The following is a 17,969-nucleotide window of genomic DNA, read 5'->3' as shown; positions in this document are numbered from 1 at the left end:
CCTCCTCCTCCTCCTCCTCCTTCCTATCCCATCAACGTGGCCCGGCCCTGCCGGGTCGGGAGCGCACGGAGCCGAGGGCAGCTCCAGCCGCTGCCGGACCCCAGCCCACAGCTCCCGGCGGCCGCTGCCCCTCCGCTGACCGCGGCTCGGGCCCCTCTTCGGGGCAAGCTCTGCCCCGACGGTGGCAGCAGCCGCGGGGCACCGGGTGGGACCTGCGCCCGGCTCCGGTTGTTCTGCCCCTGCCCGTCCTGGTCCAGCGCACAGCACCAGGGGCCTGCGAACAGCACCGGGGTCCAGCGCACAGCACCGGGGTCCTGAGCACAGCACCGGGGTCCTGAGCACATCACCAGGGTCCTGAGCACAGCACCAGGGTCCAGCGCACAGCACCAGGGTCCTGAGCACAGCACCAGGGTCCAGCGCACAGCACCAGGGACCTGCGCACAGCACCAGGGTCCTGAGCACAGCACCAGGGTCCAGCGCACAGCACCAGGGACCTGCGCACAGCACCAGGGTCCAGCGCACAGCACCAGGGTCCTGAGCACTGCACCAGGGTCCTGCGCACAGCACCGGGGTCCAGCGCACAGCACCGGGGTCCAGCGCACAGCACCAGGGGCCTGAGCACAGCACCAGGGCCCTGCGCACAGCACCATGGTCCTCAGCACAGCACCAGGGTCCAGCGCACAGCACCAGGGTCCAGCACTCCGAACCACCCCCGGACAGGATGAGGACCCCGGTAGCCTCCAATGGGGGTCACAGCCCCACTGTGGGGCATAGGGCACCCCAAACACAACCCCCCAACCCCTCCCCGTGGCCCCTGCCTTCATCCGGACCCTCGCTTGGCCACGCCCCCAACAGAGACCACGCCCCCATCCCTCCGGGGTGGGGGGCGTGGTCTCTGTTGGGGGCGTGGCCAACAGCCCCATTGCCCGCAACCCTCCCCTCTCTGGCTCCGCCCACATCCCCTCCCACCAATCGCAAGGCGCTGTCCTCCCGAAGCTCCGCCCCTCCGGCCCCGCTACCCGCTCACTTCCGGCGCGCGGGGGAGGGGGGGGCCGGAAGCGGCAGGCGCGGGGGGTGCTGGGCGGCGCCGGGGCGGCGGCGGCGGAGCGGGAGCGCGGAGGGAGCGGAGGTGAGGCCTGGACCGGAACCGGAACCGAGACCGGAACCGAGACCGGAACCGGGTTCGTTCGGTGCCGTTACCGGACACCCGCGGGGGGGGGGTTGGTACGGACCGAGCTGTGGGGGCCGCTGGTCCCGGGGCTGGGCCTGGGCCTGGTCCGGTTACCGGAGCTGTCGGTGAGGGGCCCGGCTCTTTGCAGTGGGGTGGGCTCGCTGGAGCAGGGCCCTGCTGGCCCGGGGCGAGCTCCGGCCTCGGCCGCTTGCTGCTTCTCTGCTCCCGGTTGCGGTTCGGACGGGGTAACGGTGTGAATGCGGTGGTTCTTGGGGGGGAATCGCATGGATATTCCATGCTTCAGGCCATGGGGTTTGCATGTCGGGGTCTGCAGTTCCCAAGGCTGTGGATGGCATCACTAAAACAGGAATGTGGTGTTGGGCAGCTGGTGTGTTCCATCCCTTTCCTGAGGCGATCCTTGTGTCCCTGCAATGTTCCTGAGCTTTCTGAAAGCAAAAGATCCCCCCGTTATTCCTGTAGCAAAGTCCAGCCGAGCCCGAGCAGCACAGCTCCGAAGGGATGCTCCCAGGGTTCGGGTGCCTCTGGGTTCCTGACATGGAGCTTGGTACCGTGTCCCCTTTAGCTTACATCCAGGATCCTCAGTTACTTCCTTGCTGCATTCATTGGGCTGGCAGGGAATGGGAATGAGAGGAGTCTGGCAAGTGCCAACCTCCCATTTTGTATCAGTGGGATGCAAAAGGAGCCCTTGTGGTTGCTCTAACGATGCTTTAACCATCTCCTAATGCTTGAGTAGAAACCCCAAATCCCAGTTTTAATGCCTTGGGCAGGATTTGCTATTGGGGGAGTTAAAGAGGTTCCCGATGGATTGTGCTGTTTTCCTTAAGGACTTTGGGGTTCCTGGATAAAGTGGCTGTGAAACACAATGTGGGTCTGGAGCAGGGCACGAGTGTGCTGCAGGCAGCAGAGCTCTGCCCTGGCAGCCGTGGGGATGGTGATAGCTGCCCTGTGCTCCTGCCTGGTCCTGCCAACCGACCAGAGTCAGGCTCTTGAGTCCTGTCTCGTTGCAAGTAATTCCGTACTTAATGAGCTGAACTGTTCAGAAAGGAATTCTTTGGGCTTTCGGAAGATAGAAACGTTGGGAATCATCCGTCCGCTGATCCCCTGAGATATCCCAGTGTCAGCTCCGACAGACACCGTGGTATGTTCCTAATTTAGTTGTCCCATCTCTCTCCCATCCTTTGCCTGTGCAAACAGGAAGCAGCTGATGCAGATTCGTGCTGCTGACAGCGTGTGCTGGGCTGCACAAAAGCTGAATGTGAACAGAGGCGTAGGCTGGGCTGTGAAAGTGCGATCTGTGCCTTGCAGAACGCCGCAGGGAGGGCTCGGGTTCATGCGCTCTCCCAGGCAACCGGAGCCTTTCAGTTCTGCCTCTTTGGTGTGCACTTGCTCCCTGCTCTGAGGGCTCTTTGGATGTGCCGGCTCCTTGATGTTCTCCAAACAGGAAGCTCCTCTTACTGTGCCGTTGTACCGGGTCTGCTCTGGGTACCGGGGGCCTTCCCTTCACTGCTCTGATCATCAGAGTGCAGCCCAGATAAAAGCCTGTTTGTGGTACAGGATGTTCAAACCCAAGCTTTGACTGAAGTAAAGGTGAGGCAATAAACATAGTGTGCTAGGAAAACAAATGGGCTTTCTGGCCCAGGGTGACATGTGTTTGCTGTGAGGCCAGAGCTTCCGCTCCACTGGTAATCAAAGTTCAATTGACTTTAAACCAGACCTAGATTAATCCTGTGTTACAGTCCCAAAAGGGAGCACTTCCTCTGGCCCCACTGCTGTCTCTTGGCAGTGTGGTGAAGCTGGAATGCTATTCTCCTTCCTCCTGAGCACAGGATGATGTGCTGAGCAAAACTGAGGCTTCAGTGACTTGTGTCTCAGCTTCCTCTTCAAGGAAGGCGAAGGGGAGCTGATGATGTGCACTGTGCTGAGAGCCCCAAAGGCAGCGTGTCGCTTACTGACCCATTACCCTGCATTCAAAGTGATGGATGGACACAGCACTGTTTAGAGGAGCCAAGGCAGGTCTGCCCTGTGATCTTGCTTTCCCTAGCTAAATGTTAACCTCTCTGGCTTGCAGACTCTGGCTGTTGAGGTTAGTTACAACTAGATCTCTGTATTTCACTCCATAGGGGTGTGTAGGTAGCAGAAAGCTGCATCCATGGGGGAAAGGGCATAGCAAGGGTGAGTCAAGGTACTGTCAACAAGGAGGAACCAAGATAGAGCTGCCTGCTCAAGGACTTTGTGCTGCTTGCAGTTAGTTCTGGATTTGCTGCCAGTTTAGCAAGTGATTTATCTTGTGAGTTGTCCTAATGCTGCCCACTAAACAGGAAGGAAAAGGAGTTCACCATCTGTCAGATAGCATCAGGTACACAGAGCCGGTGCTGAGCAATGCCTGCCCATGCCTTCTGTCAGGAAAACCCAGGAAGGCCATGTCAAAAGGCAAGGAACCTGGATGTCAAGGCACGCTTTGTTGCAGAGGGACATTAATGCCGACAGCACACCCAGAACGGATGTGATACGTTCCACAGCAGTGGGTTTTATTGCTGCGGGTAGGAAGCAGTTTTCCATCTGGACTTTCTGGTTTGTAATCCTGATTTACAGTGCAGTTTGTGACTGGGTAATGGGGCTGATCAGATTAGAGCCTGGTGTGGAATGTGCTGGGGACTGGTGGTGCAGAACAGCAGCCTTGGCTGCCCAGTGCTCCATAACCCTGGTGCCCTTCCTGGACTCCCATTTGCACCCCTTTCCCTCACTGCTTTCTCGAAGCATTTCCTTAACAGGTGGCTCTGGGGGGGGGAAACCACTCTCTTTCTGGTGTGCTGGGAGCGGGGGAGGCAGAGACCTGCTCTTGGCTGCGCTCCCACTTGAAGGCGTGAGCCCCATTCTGGATGCATCGTCCTCGGCTGCAGCAGCACCGATGGATGCGCCTGTGGTCTGGAGCACAGGGTTCCGAAGGAAGGAGGCATCCGTGGCTGGTGACTGCCTGTGAGGTTTGGCCTCTCTGAGCTTCTTCTGTGCCTGGAAGCCATCGAGTCACTTCTGTGCAGCTCCTCTTGCGCAGGGGAGGAAACCGCGCTCTTCCTCTCGGAAAGGGGGTGGCATCTCTCATCTGCCCCCATCCGCCAGCACTGCTGCTGCCTCTGACGCCAGCAGACGAAAGCAGGGTGGAAACGGCCTTGTTTGTCTTGTGACATCAGTGACTAATGCTGGAGCAGCCCCACATCCTCTGGAAAGGGGGTGAGAGCCCTGGAGCAGGGCTGAGAGGGCTCCATGGAAGTTCCACTTGCGTTTCCGAGGCAGATCTTGCATCAGTTCAAACCCTGCCTCCCGTTTTGGCTCTGCTGGGAGGAACGTGCTCCTCCAGGCGGGGTTTGGGCTCTTGCAGTAAGAAGGAAGCTGTGGCCAGGCCATAATCGTGATTCATGTTGTAAAGCCTTGCGATGAGCGGTGATAAGATAGGAATGGGATGGGTGACTTGCTGCCTCCCTGCATTCCCTGTGCATGAGTGCGCCTGGAGCAGGACTTGTCCCACTCCTCGGTGCAGAGCAGTGGTGAATGGCAAGTTTATGGCTTCAGACCTCTGCAGATGGAGACGTGCGAAGGACTCGCTCCCCTCAACCTCCTGGTTCTGTTGAACCTTCTGTCCTGCTTCAGCAGTGCAGGGGGAGGAGGAACAGGGGCTCATTGTGGCGCAGCTGCACATGGCTCCTTGATGGGCTGCACTGAAGTGATGCCAACGTCAGAGATGCTCCTTGGAGCAATTCAGGGCTTCGGGAGGTCCCTGCAGGTGCATTTGCAGAATGAAGCCCCCCCAGTTGTGACCTGAAGTGTGTGAGCTCCCAGTGAAGCAGTTGTGCTCCATGTGCTCGATGGTCACAGCTGGGCTTTGGCCAAGTGCTGACTGCAGTGAGATGCTGAGCACCCTTTGGGTCATTGAGTGGTGTCGAGACAAGGTTAGAAGACGGACGTTTTGTATCCTTACATGTGCAAGAAGTTCTTTCATTTACTGGAATAGGAACTGTGTGACCAGTAAGGACACAGTAAGCAGTGTGGCAATAAAGAGTAGCTTTGGGGGTGGCTGTTGAGTGATCCAGATGTCCTTGTGAGGGTACCCTGCTGTCTGTCACTGGGATGCGGAGCTAGGCAGGAATTACCCTGATGGAGCTGGTAGAGCTTGCACCAGAGCAGCTGATAAAAACCCTCTTCCACGTTTGGTGTCTTGAGTTTCATACTCCAGAGGGTGCAAACAGTTGTCCTCTGCCTGTGCAGGTTGTGGACGGTGGTAGCTATGGAAAGACTGGTGGAACGGTTGGAGAAGGCTGTGGAGCGCCTGGAGACGGTGTGCCAAGGGCCTGGCATGTGTGGGGATGGCTCTTCCAAAGGTAAGGCCCTCAGCACCTCCCCAGCAGCATCACCCCATGGGAGTCCTTGTGCTGAAGTGGCAGCTGTGGCACCGTTGAACATGAGCAGGGGCTGTTGGATGGGTTGGGTGTGCAGGGGCTGTTGCAGGGACTGGGTGTGAGGGGCTGTTGCAGGGACTGGGTGTGAGGGGCTGGTGGACGGGCTGGGTGTGCAGGGGCTGTTGGATGGGCTGGGTGTGCAGGGGCTGTTGGATGGGCTGGGTGTGCAGGGGCTGTTGCAGGGGCTGGGTGTGAGGGGGGCTGTTGGATGGGCTGGGTGTGCAGGGGCTGTTGGAGGGGCTGTTGGATGGTCTGGGTGTGCAGGGGCTGTTGGATGGGCTGGGTGTGCAGGGGCTGTTGGATGGGTTGGGTGTGCAGGGGCTGTTGCAGGGTTTGGGTGTGCAGGGGCTGTTGCAGGGTTTGGGTGTGCAGGGGCTGTTGGATGGGTTGGGTGTGCAGGGGCTGTTGCAGGGTTTGGGTGTGCAGGGGCTGTTGGATGGGATGGGTGTGCAGGGGCTGTTGGATGGGATGGGTGTGCAGGGGGCTGTTGGATGGGTTGGGTGTGCAGGGGCTGTTGCAGGGTTTGGGTGTGCAGGGGCTGTTGCAGGGTTTGGGTGTGCAGAGAGGAACTGAGTTTTGCAGCAGATGCTGCTGCGGTTACGGTGCTGCCAAGATGAGCACTTCCTGTGCCTGCAGCTCCTGCCTCAGCTGCCTCCTTCAGCCTGAGCCGCCTGTGGGTGATGGGAGCTGGTGAGGTTCAGCCCAGGAGCCCACCCGGTGCCTCTCACTGATACCTGTGCTCTGGTTCCTTCTCTGCAGCTATGGCTCAGTACGTGCAGGCATTCGATGCCCTCCTGGCTGGCCCAGTAGCTGAATACATCAAGATCAGCAAAGAAGTTGGTGGGGATGTGCAGAAGCATGTAAGGACTCGAGTTCTCTCTCTGCTTTAAATAGGTGCTGCTTGTCCTTCAGGGCTGTTAGGGGCCAAATCTGCTGTCAGTGGTTGCTGACAACACCATAAACATTCCTTCAGTGCTGTATGCTAGGGTGCTTATAGCAGATGCCCAGATAACCTCTAGCAGATTTCTCCTTACATACGCATGATGAATAAGACCTCCTCTTTGTAACCTTTGGTAGTTAGATGTCTTGCTGTCCTTAGAGTCCATGCCTTTAAATAGGCCTGTCAGCTACCCAGCCTGGGAGCTATTGCACTCTGATGATGGGTGTCTATGCTTTGATTTCAGCACAGCTGCTTTGTTACAGACTAGGAGCTGGGGGCAGCAGGAGCTTGAATGACCCAGCACTACACTGGATACAAGGGCAGCTCCCTCATGTATCTCTCTGTCCTTAGGCTGAGATGGTTCATGCGGGTTTGATGAGTGAGAGGGCTCTCCTGGTGATGGCATCTCAACATCAGCAGCCGACAGAGGTAAGTGTGGGGATCACTCCTCATAAACCCTGTATGAGGAAGCATAGGGGAACCTGGGCCATGACAGCTGCTCCAAAAGGGAACTGGAGGAGGACTGGAGATGCTCACAGCCTGTGAGTGTCATCTCGTGGTGCCTGTCTCGGGTAGCCCCTGGCACCAGCACTGCACAATCACTGTTCCTGAGATGCAGCCTGCAGACAGACACTTGTCTGGGGCAGGAGCCATGGGGGGATTTGTGTGGAGTGTGCTTTTCATTAAGTGATGCTGAAGGATAACAGGCGCTTGTCTCTATTGAATGGCCTCTGAGTAGTTGGGCTTTTAGAATCGATTTGTCCTTAGCAAGTAATTTAACACTATACTCTGGGCTGCTGCTTCTCAGGGGGATGCTGGCTGAGAATCTGATCCCAAATGCATTGGCTTTTCCCTGCTGAGCAACAGGATCCCACCTTGCTTTTCATGGCAGTTATGATCTGGCTCAGTGATGGCTTCTCCTGTTACACTGGAAGCTGGATTTCTGTGCTACTTCTCTATTCCCTGTGAAACCATCTGCACCTCTTTCCTCAGACTTGGCACTGGAGGTTGCTTCTCTTCCAGCAGCCTTGCTGGGGTGCTGATCTGCATAGCTTCCGGGCTGGGAATCTGCTTACAGATGCCACTGACACCTTGTTTAAATCAGGGATTATGAACTAAGCACAAGCTTAATCTAGTGCAGGTTGGATTGCAGGAGCCTCCTCACTTCTGGAGCAGCCACATTGAATCAGAATTGTCAGGGTTGGAAAGGACCTTAAGATCATCCAGTTCCAACCCCTGCCATGAGCAGGGACACCTCACACTAAACCAGGTCACCCAAGGCCCCTGTGTCCAACCTGGCCTTGAACACTGCCAGGGATGGAGCATTCACAACCTCCCTGGGCAACCCATTCCAGTGCCTCAGCACCCTCACAGGAAAGAATTTCTTCCTTAGATCCAATCTAAACTTCCCCTGTTTCAGTTTGAACCCATCACCCCTTGTCCTGTCACTACAGTCCCTAATGAAGAGTCCATCCCCAGCATCCTTGTAGCCCCCTTCAGTACTGGAAGCTGCTCTGAGGTCTCCATGCAGCTTCTCTTGTCCAGACTGAACAGCCCCAATGTTCTCAGCCTGGCTCCATACAGGAGCTGCTCCAGCCCCTGAGCATCCTCGTGGCCTCCTCTGGACTTGTTCCAACAGTTCCATGTCCTTATGTTGAGGGCACCAGAACTGCACACAATGCTCCAGGTGAAGTCAAATGCAAAATGTATGACCTGGCATTGTTTGTGGTGAAGAATTTGCCCATCCGGCTGCTGGGCTGGAGCTTCTGGAAGTGGAGCCTGGCCACTGGTGCTCAGAACCTCTCCTTGCATGGAAACAGGGAAGGGGACAGCAAAAGGAAAAGCCATGGCTCTGAAGAGCGCTGGTCCCTCACTGCTGCCACCAGCAGGAGACTTCCTGATCTTAAAGGAAGGAAAAGATGCCCAAGAGGCATCTTTGGAAATCCATAAGTGGCTGCTCTGCCCTCAGACTGCCAAGCACACCCAGTCAATATTCCAGGTGAACACCACACAGACACAGTTCTTATCCAGGTATTAAAGGCTTGGATTGGCTCGAGGAGCACTGGCTTCAATCCTGAAGTCCAGCTCAATGGGGTGACTTAAGGAACGGCATGACTCCCATTGTCATGCCATTTGGGATCTACAGCCTGCAAGATCCTGCCTTGTAGCTCTGTCTGAGGGCTTCTAAAGGAGAGGAAAACTTTGACAAACTGTATTGGAACAAAAGAACCCAGAAAAGGCAAATGCTATTTCTGTCCTCGTTCCTAACCAGCTTTGTCAGTGTCTCTTGGATGGAACATGAGTCACGGTTCTTGGCGTACTCCCATTGTACCAATCCAGTTGGGAGCTGTGACTTCAGCGCTGGAGGAGCGAGGCTGTGGGGCTGAGGCTCATGGGGGGGGCGAGCCTGGACAGGAGCTGTAGCAGTCACAGTCTTCCTCTGGGTAACCATCATCAGAGCAGAGCAACCCATTGCAGAGCAATGGTACCGTTCTCATTGTGCCTCCTGTCCTGCAGAGTGCCTTCTCAGCGCTTCTGAAGCCCATCTCAGAGCAAATCCAGGTGGTGCAGAACTTCAGGGAGAAGAACCGGGGCAGCAAACTCTTCAACCACTTATCAGCTGTCAGTGAGAGCATCCCTGCCCTGGGCTGGGTGGCCATGGTGAGAATCCCAGCGGGAAGTGGTTGCCTTGGGCTGGTGGGGGAAGTCTGGCTTCCTGGTCCTGTTCCATGCCAACGTGTTCATTCTCCTCTAGGCTCCAAAGCCTGGGCCTTATGTGAAGGAAATGACTGATGCTGCCATGTTTTATACCAACCGGATCCTCAAGGAGTACAAGGATGTGTAAGTTCACCTTCTTCCTTAAAGATGCCGTTGAACACAACTAACTGGGTATGTAGGGGCTGCTTCAGTATCCAACCACAGCTGCCTTGGTCCTGGATTCCTTCTTTTTAAAGGCAGGGTATATTTATAGAGCCTCAGTTGTTCTTTCCTGATCCCTAGGGACAGGATTCCTTGTGTTTGTGTTGGAGCTGGAATCTCTGTGTCACTGCTCCTGTTCCAGCATTCCTGTTATGGAATTGTTTCCCAGGGCAGCACACTGGGGATGGGTCTTGTTGGAAGCACTGGACTCCTCAGTTAAAATGGTCCCAGTGCAGAGCAGCTGAATGCTGAAGCTGGAGCCCAGTGCTGGAGGTGGGAGCTGCTGGGCTGGCCCAGATGAGTCCTGCCTGGAGCTGAGAGGTGGAGGGATGTAAGGAGCCATTTGCAGTCCTTGGGTTTGAATGGCAAATGCACCTGGTCACTCCTCACGGTCTCCTTGTGTCCTCAGAGACAAAAAGCAAGTGGACTGGGTGAGAGCTTATCTGAGCATCTGGACGGAGCTGCAGGCTTACATCAAAGAGTTCCACACCACGGGGCTGACCTGGAGCAAAACGGTGAGTGCTGCATCCGCTGCAGGGTTAGTGCTGCAGGAACGGATCTTGTGCAATTGCCTTTCCTCTCCTGGCCTCTTGCAGGGTCCTGTAGCCACGGAAGGGACCAAGTCACCCCCTGCTCCCCCGGCGGGGGCTGCGCCTCCCCCCCCGGGTCCTCCTCCACCTCCTGCTCCTGCCCCCAGCAGCTCCAGCACTGATGATGCTGCCTCACGCTCCGCATTGTTCGCCCAGATCAACCGGGGGGAAGGCATCACCTCCGGTAGGTGAAGCAGGGACCCTGTTCACGTCAGCACCGAGCTTCTTCCCTTCTGTGTTAGCTGGGCAGGGTATGGGGACAGTCAGAAACTGCAGGGAGGGGTTTCCTGCAGAAGAGCTGGTGCCTTCTGTTGTGTTCTCATCAGTATTGCAGTGGGTTTCTTGCTCCCTCTTTCACTGCTGCCACTCTTGCTTGGCCTCAGCTTAGGCCCAGTCTCAATCAGGGCATCACAGAATGGTTTGGGTTAGAAAGGACCTTAAGATCATCCAGCTCCATTTGCATTGTGACAATGGAATTGTGGGGATTGCTGTATCACCCATGTCTGGTGTGTGTGAAACCGCACCCTTGGTTGGAGATGAGACCTCAGGTGTGACTTCTCTTGCAGGCTTAAGACATGTTTCAGATGACATGAAAACCCACAAGAATCCAGCCCTGAAGAACCAAGGGGGTCCTCTGAGAAGTGGACCCAAACCCTTCACTGCTCCCAAACCAGCCTGCAATGCTAATTCTGCCCCCAAAACCTCTCCAAAGGCACCTGCATTGCTAGAATTAGAGGGCAAGAAGTGGAGAGTGGTGAGTGCATGAGGGTTAGGGTTAGGGATGAGAGCTGTGCAGCAGGGGAGGAGGGGGGGACTGCACTGCCCTGTCTCCACATGGAGCAGTGGGTCTGCATTCAGGAAGTACAATGTTTCCCTGCCTCTCCAGGAAAACCAGGAGAATGCCACTAACCTGGTGATCAGTGACACGGAGCTGAAGCAGGTAGCCTATGTTTTCAAGTGCACAAACAGCACGCTCCAGATCAAAGGCAAGATCAACTCCATCACCCTCGGTAAGTGAGAAGCCCCACGAGCTGCTGTTGTTGTGAGCTGCTCTGAGCCTCCATAACCTCCTTGTGGCTTCCTCTGTGTTGTCTTTGCAGATAACTGTAAGAAGCTAGGGCTGGTCTTTGATGACGTGGTGGGCATCGTAGAGATCATAAACAGCAGGGACATCAAAGTTCAGGTGAGTGCCTGCGACCTGTTCCCTGCCTGCAATGGGAGCCTCGCACTGTCAAACCGGTGCCTGTAGCATCTGCCTCCTTGAGCAGCTTCATCTCCAGAACAGGAACGTTCTGGTGCTTGCCCAGCCCTTAGGAAAGGGCTGAAATGTGCCTCACTGAGCTGCTTCAGGGCTCTGGTTAGAAGCTGAGTCTCTGTGAGGTGGGCAGCACAGTAGGAGGCCAGCAGGAGAGCCTGTTCTGATCCCGGTTTTGGTGTCTGATTTGGAACCAAACCAGGCAGGCAAGGGCAGGAGAAGAGCATTGGGGTTGCCTGGGTGCAGGTACCACTGCTCTAACTGCTGCTTTGACCACCCCAGGTCCTGGGTAAAGTGCCAACGATTTCCATCAACAAGACAGACGGTTGCCACGTGTACCTGAGCCAGAGCTCCCTCGACTGCGAGATCGTCAGTGCCAAGTCCTCCGAGATGAATGTCCTCATTCCCACCGAGGGGGGGGACTTTGTAAGTGTCGGGATTGGGATCTCTGTGGGGTCTGGGGTCACGCAGGGCAGGAGGAGGGTGCTGAGCCCCCTTTGAGCCCTCTCCCAGTGAGGTCTGGAAGGACAATTCCAGGTTCTAGGTTACGAAGGTTGTGGATGATGATCTGATGTTAAAACCAGCAAATCAAGCTGGTTGGGTTTGCTGTTAGTGGGAGCTGCTGCTTCCTCAGGATCTCCTTGGGGCAGAACAGGCAGCATTTGTGCTACAGGAGAGGGGACAGCGTGTGTCTGAGGGAAGAAATGCCTAAAGCAGTGGGAGGAGTTCCTGGTCTCCGTCATAAACTGGTTTCTAACAACAGGTTTCTATTTTTACCCTGCAGACTGAATTCCCTGTCCCAGAACAGTTCAAGACAGTGTGGAACGGTCAGAAGCTGGTTACCACTGTGACGGAAATTGCTGGCTAAGCACAGAAGCTCTGAGGCTCACGCCCTCCCCTGGCCCTGCTGTGGGACAAATCTGCTTTCAGATGATTCTTTTAGGTTTCTTGTACCTTTCTGCTCTCAAACTGCTTCTCCTCTACCCGAGAGACACAGCTGCCTGCAGCACTGCGATGCCTCTGCCTGGGGCTCAGTGTAGGTGCTGGGTCACTTATTGTCCACATCTCTTAGCAGGAAGGTGAATTCTCTTGTCCCCCCCTTGTCTGGTCTCACTGCACCAATGGATGGAGTCAGGTTGATGGTGAAGCTCACAGCCAGTCTGGCAGTTGGCTTTTGGAGGTGGTGGTTGGGGTTTTTCACATTGCTTTTAAGGAAACTGTTAACGGGAGAGAGGAATGTTGTCCCCTTGTAAACAAGTGATGGTGTCTGTCAGGGTCCAGTTGCTATGGTGGATGTCTTGAGAAGGTCCTTGGAAGCTGCTAATTCCAGCTCTAGGTACTAGTTGGTGGCATTATGGGAACGGCTTTGTGGGACCAAAGGCTGAGGAGCTGGGCTGTAGCATTCCACCCCCAATTCTCTTTGATCATTCCTATTAGCTCGGTGCATTTCCAGTTGTGCCATGGCAGGAGGCTTTCTGTTAACCAGTGCCACAGGATGAGTGCAGCACAGGGGCTGTGGTTACCCCCCTCTGGCTGGTACCTTGGAGCTGAGCACCTAATATTCCATGAGCTCTTCCCTCTTTACTCCAGGGCTTCCTTCTTGGAGCAGCTGAACTCAGGTTCAGTCTTCCAGGGCAGTTCTTTGAGCCTGTCCCATTCCAGCCCAGGCTCAGTAGTGCAGGACTGTAAGTACGTGAGCTGATCCCATCGGTTCATCCCTCTCTTCCTCATCTGCAGTCAGTCCCCATACAGCAAATCCTCTCCCCCTCCCCCTGTTACTGGGCTCTTTGCTTTGGTGGCAGCTCATAGCCCTGTTCCAGGGCCCTGGAGCAGCGCTGGAGCCAAGGCACAGTACTGTACTGCCCACAAAGGGAGCTGCACGTGCTTTGACCTTCATTTTTCCAACGCCTCGGGTGGCATAAGCATATCTTAAATGCATTTCCTCTGTAAAGTGTCAATGTTCTCTTTCTCTAGTACAAAACTTATGAAAAAAAAACACAAAAATATGCAATTTTTTTATTTTGAGACTGTCCTGTGACTTGTACTCGTCTTCTCCTGAGGCTTGTGGGAAAAACCTTTCTTATGTACTTAAGATTATACAGAAGATAGAATAAAGTTAATGCCAACTTGCTCATTACAGTGGCTCTTGTCTGCTCTTTGGGGGCACACAGGATGAGCTGCCCAACGTGCTCTGTGTGCTTTCCCCATAGACAGGTACAGAGTTTCCTGACCCCCCCCCAGCATCACCCAGTACTTGCTGAATCTCACCTGGTTTTAGTTGGTTAAGGTTTTTATTGGTTCTGATTGCTGTACAAAAGTGCCATTAGTTGCAAACTTCAAGCTGTTAATACCCACTTCATTCACCCCCAGAAACACCCAAACTTGCCCCTTTCCCCCTGCCCCCGTCCTGAAGGATGGGCTCTGAGGTCTTTCCTCTGCAGACAGCCACAGGTCTACGTGATCCTGCCGAGATGCTCAGTTCTTGCACTAGTGCATTCAGTTAATACTGCCATTGTGGCCTGAGAGAACAGGCAGGGGGAGAGGAAGACTCTGGAGCAGACAGTGCTTCAGAGCCAAGGCAGGGCTCAGTGCACCAAGGTGAAGTGCAATTCCACCCTGAGTAATCCTGGTCTCCTAGGAAGAGCTAAGGGCTCTTCCTCCCCTTGCCCAGATCCTTACAGGCTCTACACAGAAAGTGCCATTACCCCATAGCAGCTGCTTTAACTACAGTGGTGGAGCCCTCCCAGGGCCCTGCCCTTTGCTTCACTGGAGGAAGGGGAGGATGGAGGCGTAGAACCACTCTTGAGAGAAGTGGAGGTGATCCCCCTCCACCCCCAGGAACACCAACTTCCCTGCTTTGTCCATCTCCTGCAGCCCCAGGCGATCCTGTGGAGGGAAGCAGGACCATGGGTGCCTTCCTATGGGGAGCAGGGACTGTTGGGGCAGCAGCAGTGGCTGCCAGGCTCAGGTGGGTCCCACCTCTGCTCTTCAAAGCTTCTCCCCATCGAGGGGAAAATGGCATTTTGGATGAGGTACAGTGAGGCTTTAGAAAGGAGCAGTGCTTGTTAAACACATGCTGAAGGGGATCCTGAGCCAGGCACAAGCATGAGACCACCATTAATTCCACTGCCCAAACCCACCTGGACACAAATGCCTCCCAAACAGCTACTGGAAAGAGGAGGCAATGCCCCAGGAGGGCAGAGCCCCTCAAGGCCCCAGGGATGCTATAAGATGCTAAGAGCAGCGAGCCCTGAGCCCCAGAACACACCTCTGTGTACAGCGACGTCTCCTTCAGTGGGATGGTCTCCTTGGCTTGGCCACTTCGGTAAAACCCAAACCACTGTTGGAATTCAAACAAGAACTCGGTTACTGAAGGGCTTCCAGGAGATGAGGAGGCTCCACCAGCTCCTGCTGCAGCCCCTGCAGCATCAGGCCCATGGTTGGGCTCAGCCTCAGCAGGACACTCATCCTCAAAGGACAAGCACTGAAGCAGCAGCCAGAAGCAGCCTGCCTGCCTCACCTCGGAGATTGGGGGGTCGACCATGGTGTCATTGAGGAACTTCACCATCACAAACTTCTTCAGAGCCATCAGGTTTTTCCTGTACGTCTCATTGATACCCTGCATGAAAGCAATGGCAGATCCAAGGCACTGGAAGGCTCACGGGCAGGTCAGGGACACTGCAAAGGAAACCCCAGGTCCTCACCCTCTCCTGGTTTATGTCAGCCAAGAAGATGCTGTGTTTCCTGTAGTCATCCTCCTTCAGTGGATCATGCCAATACTCTGCCTGTACCAAGCTGGAAAAGAGCGAAACCAAAGATCAGACAAACCCAGAGCTTCTGATGTGGCCCTGCCCCTGCAGCCTCAGCAATATACTCACTGCTCCTGCACAGTTTGTGTGTAGGCTCCTAGATCCAGCGTCTTTCGGATCCAGTCACAGATATGGGAGCTCTCCCCAGGACAGCGTGGAAAGCCATAGACACCTGGGGAACGGAGCCATGGAACTGAAATCCCTTCATCCCTCTGCCTGGTGAAGAACCACCCTCGTAGGGAGCAGTGGAAGCATTACCCAGGGGTCAGGTAGCCTTTAATGCTGCAATCTCATCAGGCAGCCCTCCTGCCCTGGCAGTTACAGAGGTCATGGAGGGGGTTCTTGAGCTGCAGGTGTTGCCCTGGAGAGCAGAGGCAGGAGCACCCGGCAGCCCAGGAGCTGTGCTCCCAGCAGGCCTGAATGGTTCCCCCCAAGCATTCCTGTAGAGCTCTCCAATGCCATTTCATACCACCTTCCATCTCCCTTTCCTTGGAGCTTTAACCTTCCAGATGCTGGCTGTAAAATACCCTTGTGACCCAGAAGGTTCAGTTTCACCAAGGCTTTGCTCCCGACTTAGTAGCTTCTTCTGCCTAACCCCAACTAATCCCAAGTACTCCAAAGTATAGAATTCCATGCAGATAATAAATTACCTACTTACAAAGGTCCTTTCTCATTGCCAATCAAACAAGACCAAGACACAAGATAACAAAGTTTGCTAACAACTGGGCCCAAACAGACAACGAGGTTCAGAGAACAAAGGGACAGAGCAATTCCTAAGAAAATGGTCAGATTTTAGGAAGAGGCAATAAAACAAGAACCCCCCTCCCTTTAAGGTGGTTTAGGAGGAGGGGTGAGTGCTTCAGAGAACACTACCTTGGTGCTGTCCCCCAATGGAGATCAGATTGAGCATGGGAGGAGAAGGACACCTCTGGGCCACCGCCCGCCTGTGTGGGAAGAGGAAGGTGCTGAGCTGGCTCCATGCTCCCAGCCATGGGGCTGGTTCACAGCTCCCCACAGCTCTCAGCTTGCTCCTGTGTGTGGGCACGTGGGGAAGGTGAAGAGAATGAACCCTTCCTGCTGGAGAAGGGCCCCGGGCAAACGTGTTCTTGCCTCTTTGGGGCACTCCTGCCTTCAGGAAGGGGTTTGTCCGTTTCCATCTGCATTGTTCTTCACCAGAGCTTTAAATCAGAACCCCAAACCCTACAGAACCCACTGGAAGGTAAACTCACAGGAACTGGCCTCCCTGGGAGAAGCCCATGGCATTGTAGCCTCCTTTCAGGTGAGGGTCCTTGGCCAGCTGGCTGCACACCTCTTTCACCTGGTCGTTCGCATTCATAAAGAAGCTGTTCTCCATATCCTGAGGGATTAGATAGATTACAATACAGCACTTGTACTTTTACAGCAGCTCACAGAGCACTTCCTGTTTTGCTTTTGAAAGAGGACCTGAGCTTCCTCACTACGACAGAAGTGAAAGGCTCATTTTGACACTTCCCTTCCTGTCTGGTTCCTACTCTGCCTGCCAAAAGGGCCTCAGACAGAACAGTGACGTTTCCCCAGGCTTCTTGGCAAGTCAAGTCCCTTCAGGTTTTGTGTCTGTACATACACAGAGATAAAACCACACAGATCAGACTTCACCCATCTCCTCCAGATGCCAGGAAATAACACACATTGCATTGGAACCCTGAGAGACGAAAGAAATCCCATACGATTTCTACAGAAAGACATAGATTTTCTACAGAAAACTGCCAAAACCCCACAAAGGCACAGAATAAAACCTTGTTATACTAAAGATATGCAGTGAACAAATGCTTGTAAATCAAAAAGGGGGTAAGGGATAAAGCTCTGCTGTAGCACACTGTCTTATCACATGGCTTCATATTACCTGGGGTGGTCAGAGCGCTAATTAGGGGGTTTGTACATTAATCCAATTTAGACTTGGGATTTGGTTGTACCCAGTTGTTTTCTGCAGGCAGGACCTTGACTTCTTTAGTTTCTATGTGTCAGAGCTGTTTGCTTCACAAAGATTAGCAGGGAAAGCACAAGGGCAATCCTTATGGAATCACGGGAATCCCAGAGGCAGGTATTGCACCTTCAGCCCCACCCAGCCCCACAGAGCCACGAGCAGCAGCTCCTCATTACCTGTATGAGGTTGCTTCCAATCCTGAGAGACACAACATAAATCCCTGGGATTTTACTCTCCACCATCTTTTTAACGTAGCCCATGCTCAGCGGATTGCAGCAGGTGTCCCCTGCGGAAGGAACACCCAGCACAGCATCACCGTCCTGCCCGGGCCCCGCCGCGGCTCCGCGAGCATCCCAGCCCCACCGAGGCCTCGGGGAGGAGGCTCCGCACCTCCCAGCCTCCGAGGAGCCGGAACCGGCAGCGACCGCGAGCTCCAGCGGGGCGAGCCCGAGCCCCGGCCCGGTTCCCGAGGCTCGGCCCCGGCTCCGGTCCCGGCTCCGGTCCCGGTTCCCGAGGCTCGGCCCCCGCCCGGTGCCGGCTCCGGTCCCGGTTCCCGAGCCCCGGTCCCGGCTCCCGAGCCCCGGTTCCCGAGGCTCGGCCCCGGCTCCGGCCCCTGCCCGGTCCCGGCTCCGGTCCCGGCTCCCGAGGCCATCACTCACCCATCCCGTGCCACACAACGAGGGGGACGGCGGCAGCCGCATAGGACAGGAGCACCCCCAGCACCGCTGCGCTGAGCGCCGCCATCTTGGCCGAGCACATGACTGGCGGCCGGAGCGGGTCACGCGGCCGGGGTGAGGCCTGACCCGGCTCCTGGTGCCCTCCCGTGGCCGTGCCCGGTACCGGCTGCGGT

At 55.4% G+C, this 17,969-nt stretch overlaps 2 protein-coding genes across 4 annotated transcripts; one reads left to right on the top strand and one right to left on the bottom strand.

Moving 5' to 3' along the window:
- Positions 1-1,078: 1,078 nt before the first annotated feature.
- CAP1 (cyclase associated actin cytoskeleton regulatory protein 1) lies at positions 1,079-13,484 on the top strand. Of its 3 annotated transcripts, none has more exons than XM_034069193.1 (13): positions 1,079-1,129; positions 5,453-5,565; positions 6,403-6,503; positions 6,935-7,012; positions 9,101-9,244; positions 9,339-9,424; positions 9,912-10,017; positions 10,099-10,276; positions 10,659-10,846; positions 10,979-11,102; positions 11,193-11,275; positions 11,630-11,773; positions 12,132-13,484. In XM_034069193.1, exons 2-13 carry the CDS (start codon positions 5,472-5,474, stop codon positions 12,213-12,215), a joined length of 1,410 nt encoding a protein of 469 aa, XP_033925084.1. In that variant the 5' UTR covers positions 1,079-1,129; positions 5,453-5,471; the 3' UTR covers positions 12,216-13,484. The 3 variants fall into 3 exon arrangements, with proteins under 3 accessions (XP_033925084.1, XP_033925086.1, XP_033925085.1); XM_034069195.1 differs by lacking the exon at positions 1,079-1,129 and adding an exon at positions 1,133-1,181; XM_034069194.1 differs by lacking the exon at positions 1,079-1,129 and adding an exon at positions 2,252-2,330.
- PPT1 (palmitoyl-protein thioesterase 1) lies at positions 13,350-17,934 on the bottom strand. Its single transcript, XM_005140088.3, has 9 exons — positions 17,779-17,934; positions 17,296-17,405; positions 16,386-16,513; positions 16,030-16,100; positions 15,226-15,328; positions 15,052-15,142; positions 14,868-14,966; positions 14,616-14,687; positions 13,350-14,233 (listed from the first exon to the last, which is right to left on the bottom strand). The coding sequence occupies exons 1-9, from the start codon at positions 17,876-17,878 to the stop codon at positions 14,111-14,113; spliced, it is 897 nt and encodes a 298-aa protein (XP_005140145.3). The 5' UTR covers positions 17,879-17,934; the 3' UTR covers positions 13,350-14,110.
- Between the last annotated feature and the right edge of the window lie 35 nt (positions 17,935-17,969).

Source organism: Melopsittacus undulatus, chromosome 14 (assembly GCF_012275295.1).
Source record: "Melopsittacus undulatus isolate bMelUnd1 chromosome 14, bMelUnd1.mat.Z, whole genome shotgun sequence".
NCBI classification, from domain to species: domain Eukaryota; kingdom Metazoa; phylum Chordata; class Aves; order Psittaciformes; family Psittaculidae; genus Melopsittacus; species Melopsittacus undulatus.
Note: the sequence above shows the minus strand (reverse complement) of the source record. Positions and strands in the feature narration are given on the sequence as shown.

Coding starts and splice junctions, on each gene's coding strand:
- CAP1 (XM_034069193.1), top strand. CDS start 5,472: ATGGAAAGACTGGTGGAACGGTTGGAGAAGGCTGTGGAGCGCCTGGAG. Junction 9,245..9,338: donor CCCTGGGCTGGGTGGCCATG/GTGAGAATCCCA, acceptor ATTCTCCTCTAG/GCTCCAAAGCCTGGGCCTTA. Junction 11,276..11,629: donor GCAGGGACATCAAAGTTCAG/GTGAGTGCCTGC, acceptor TGACCACCCCAG/GTCCTGGGTAAAGTGCCAAC.
- PPT1 (XM_005140088.3), bottom strand. CDS start 17,878: ATGTGCTCGGCCAAGATGGCGGCGCTCAGCGCAGCGGTGCTGGGGGTG. Junction 17,406..17,778: donor CGTTGTGTGGCACGGGATGG/GTGAGTGATGGC, acceptor TTCCTTCCGCAG/GGGACACCTGCTGCAATCCG. Junction 15,329..16,029: donor CATTGGGGGACAGCACCAAG/GTAGTGTTCTCT, acceptor TCCGTTCCCCAG/GTGTCTATGGCTTTCCACGC.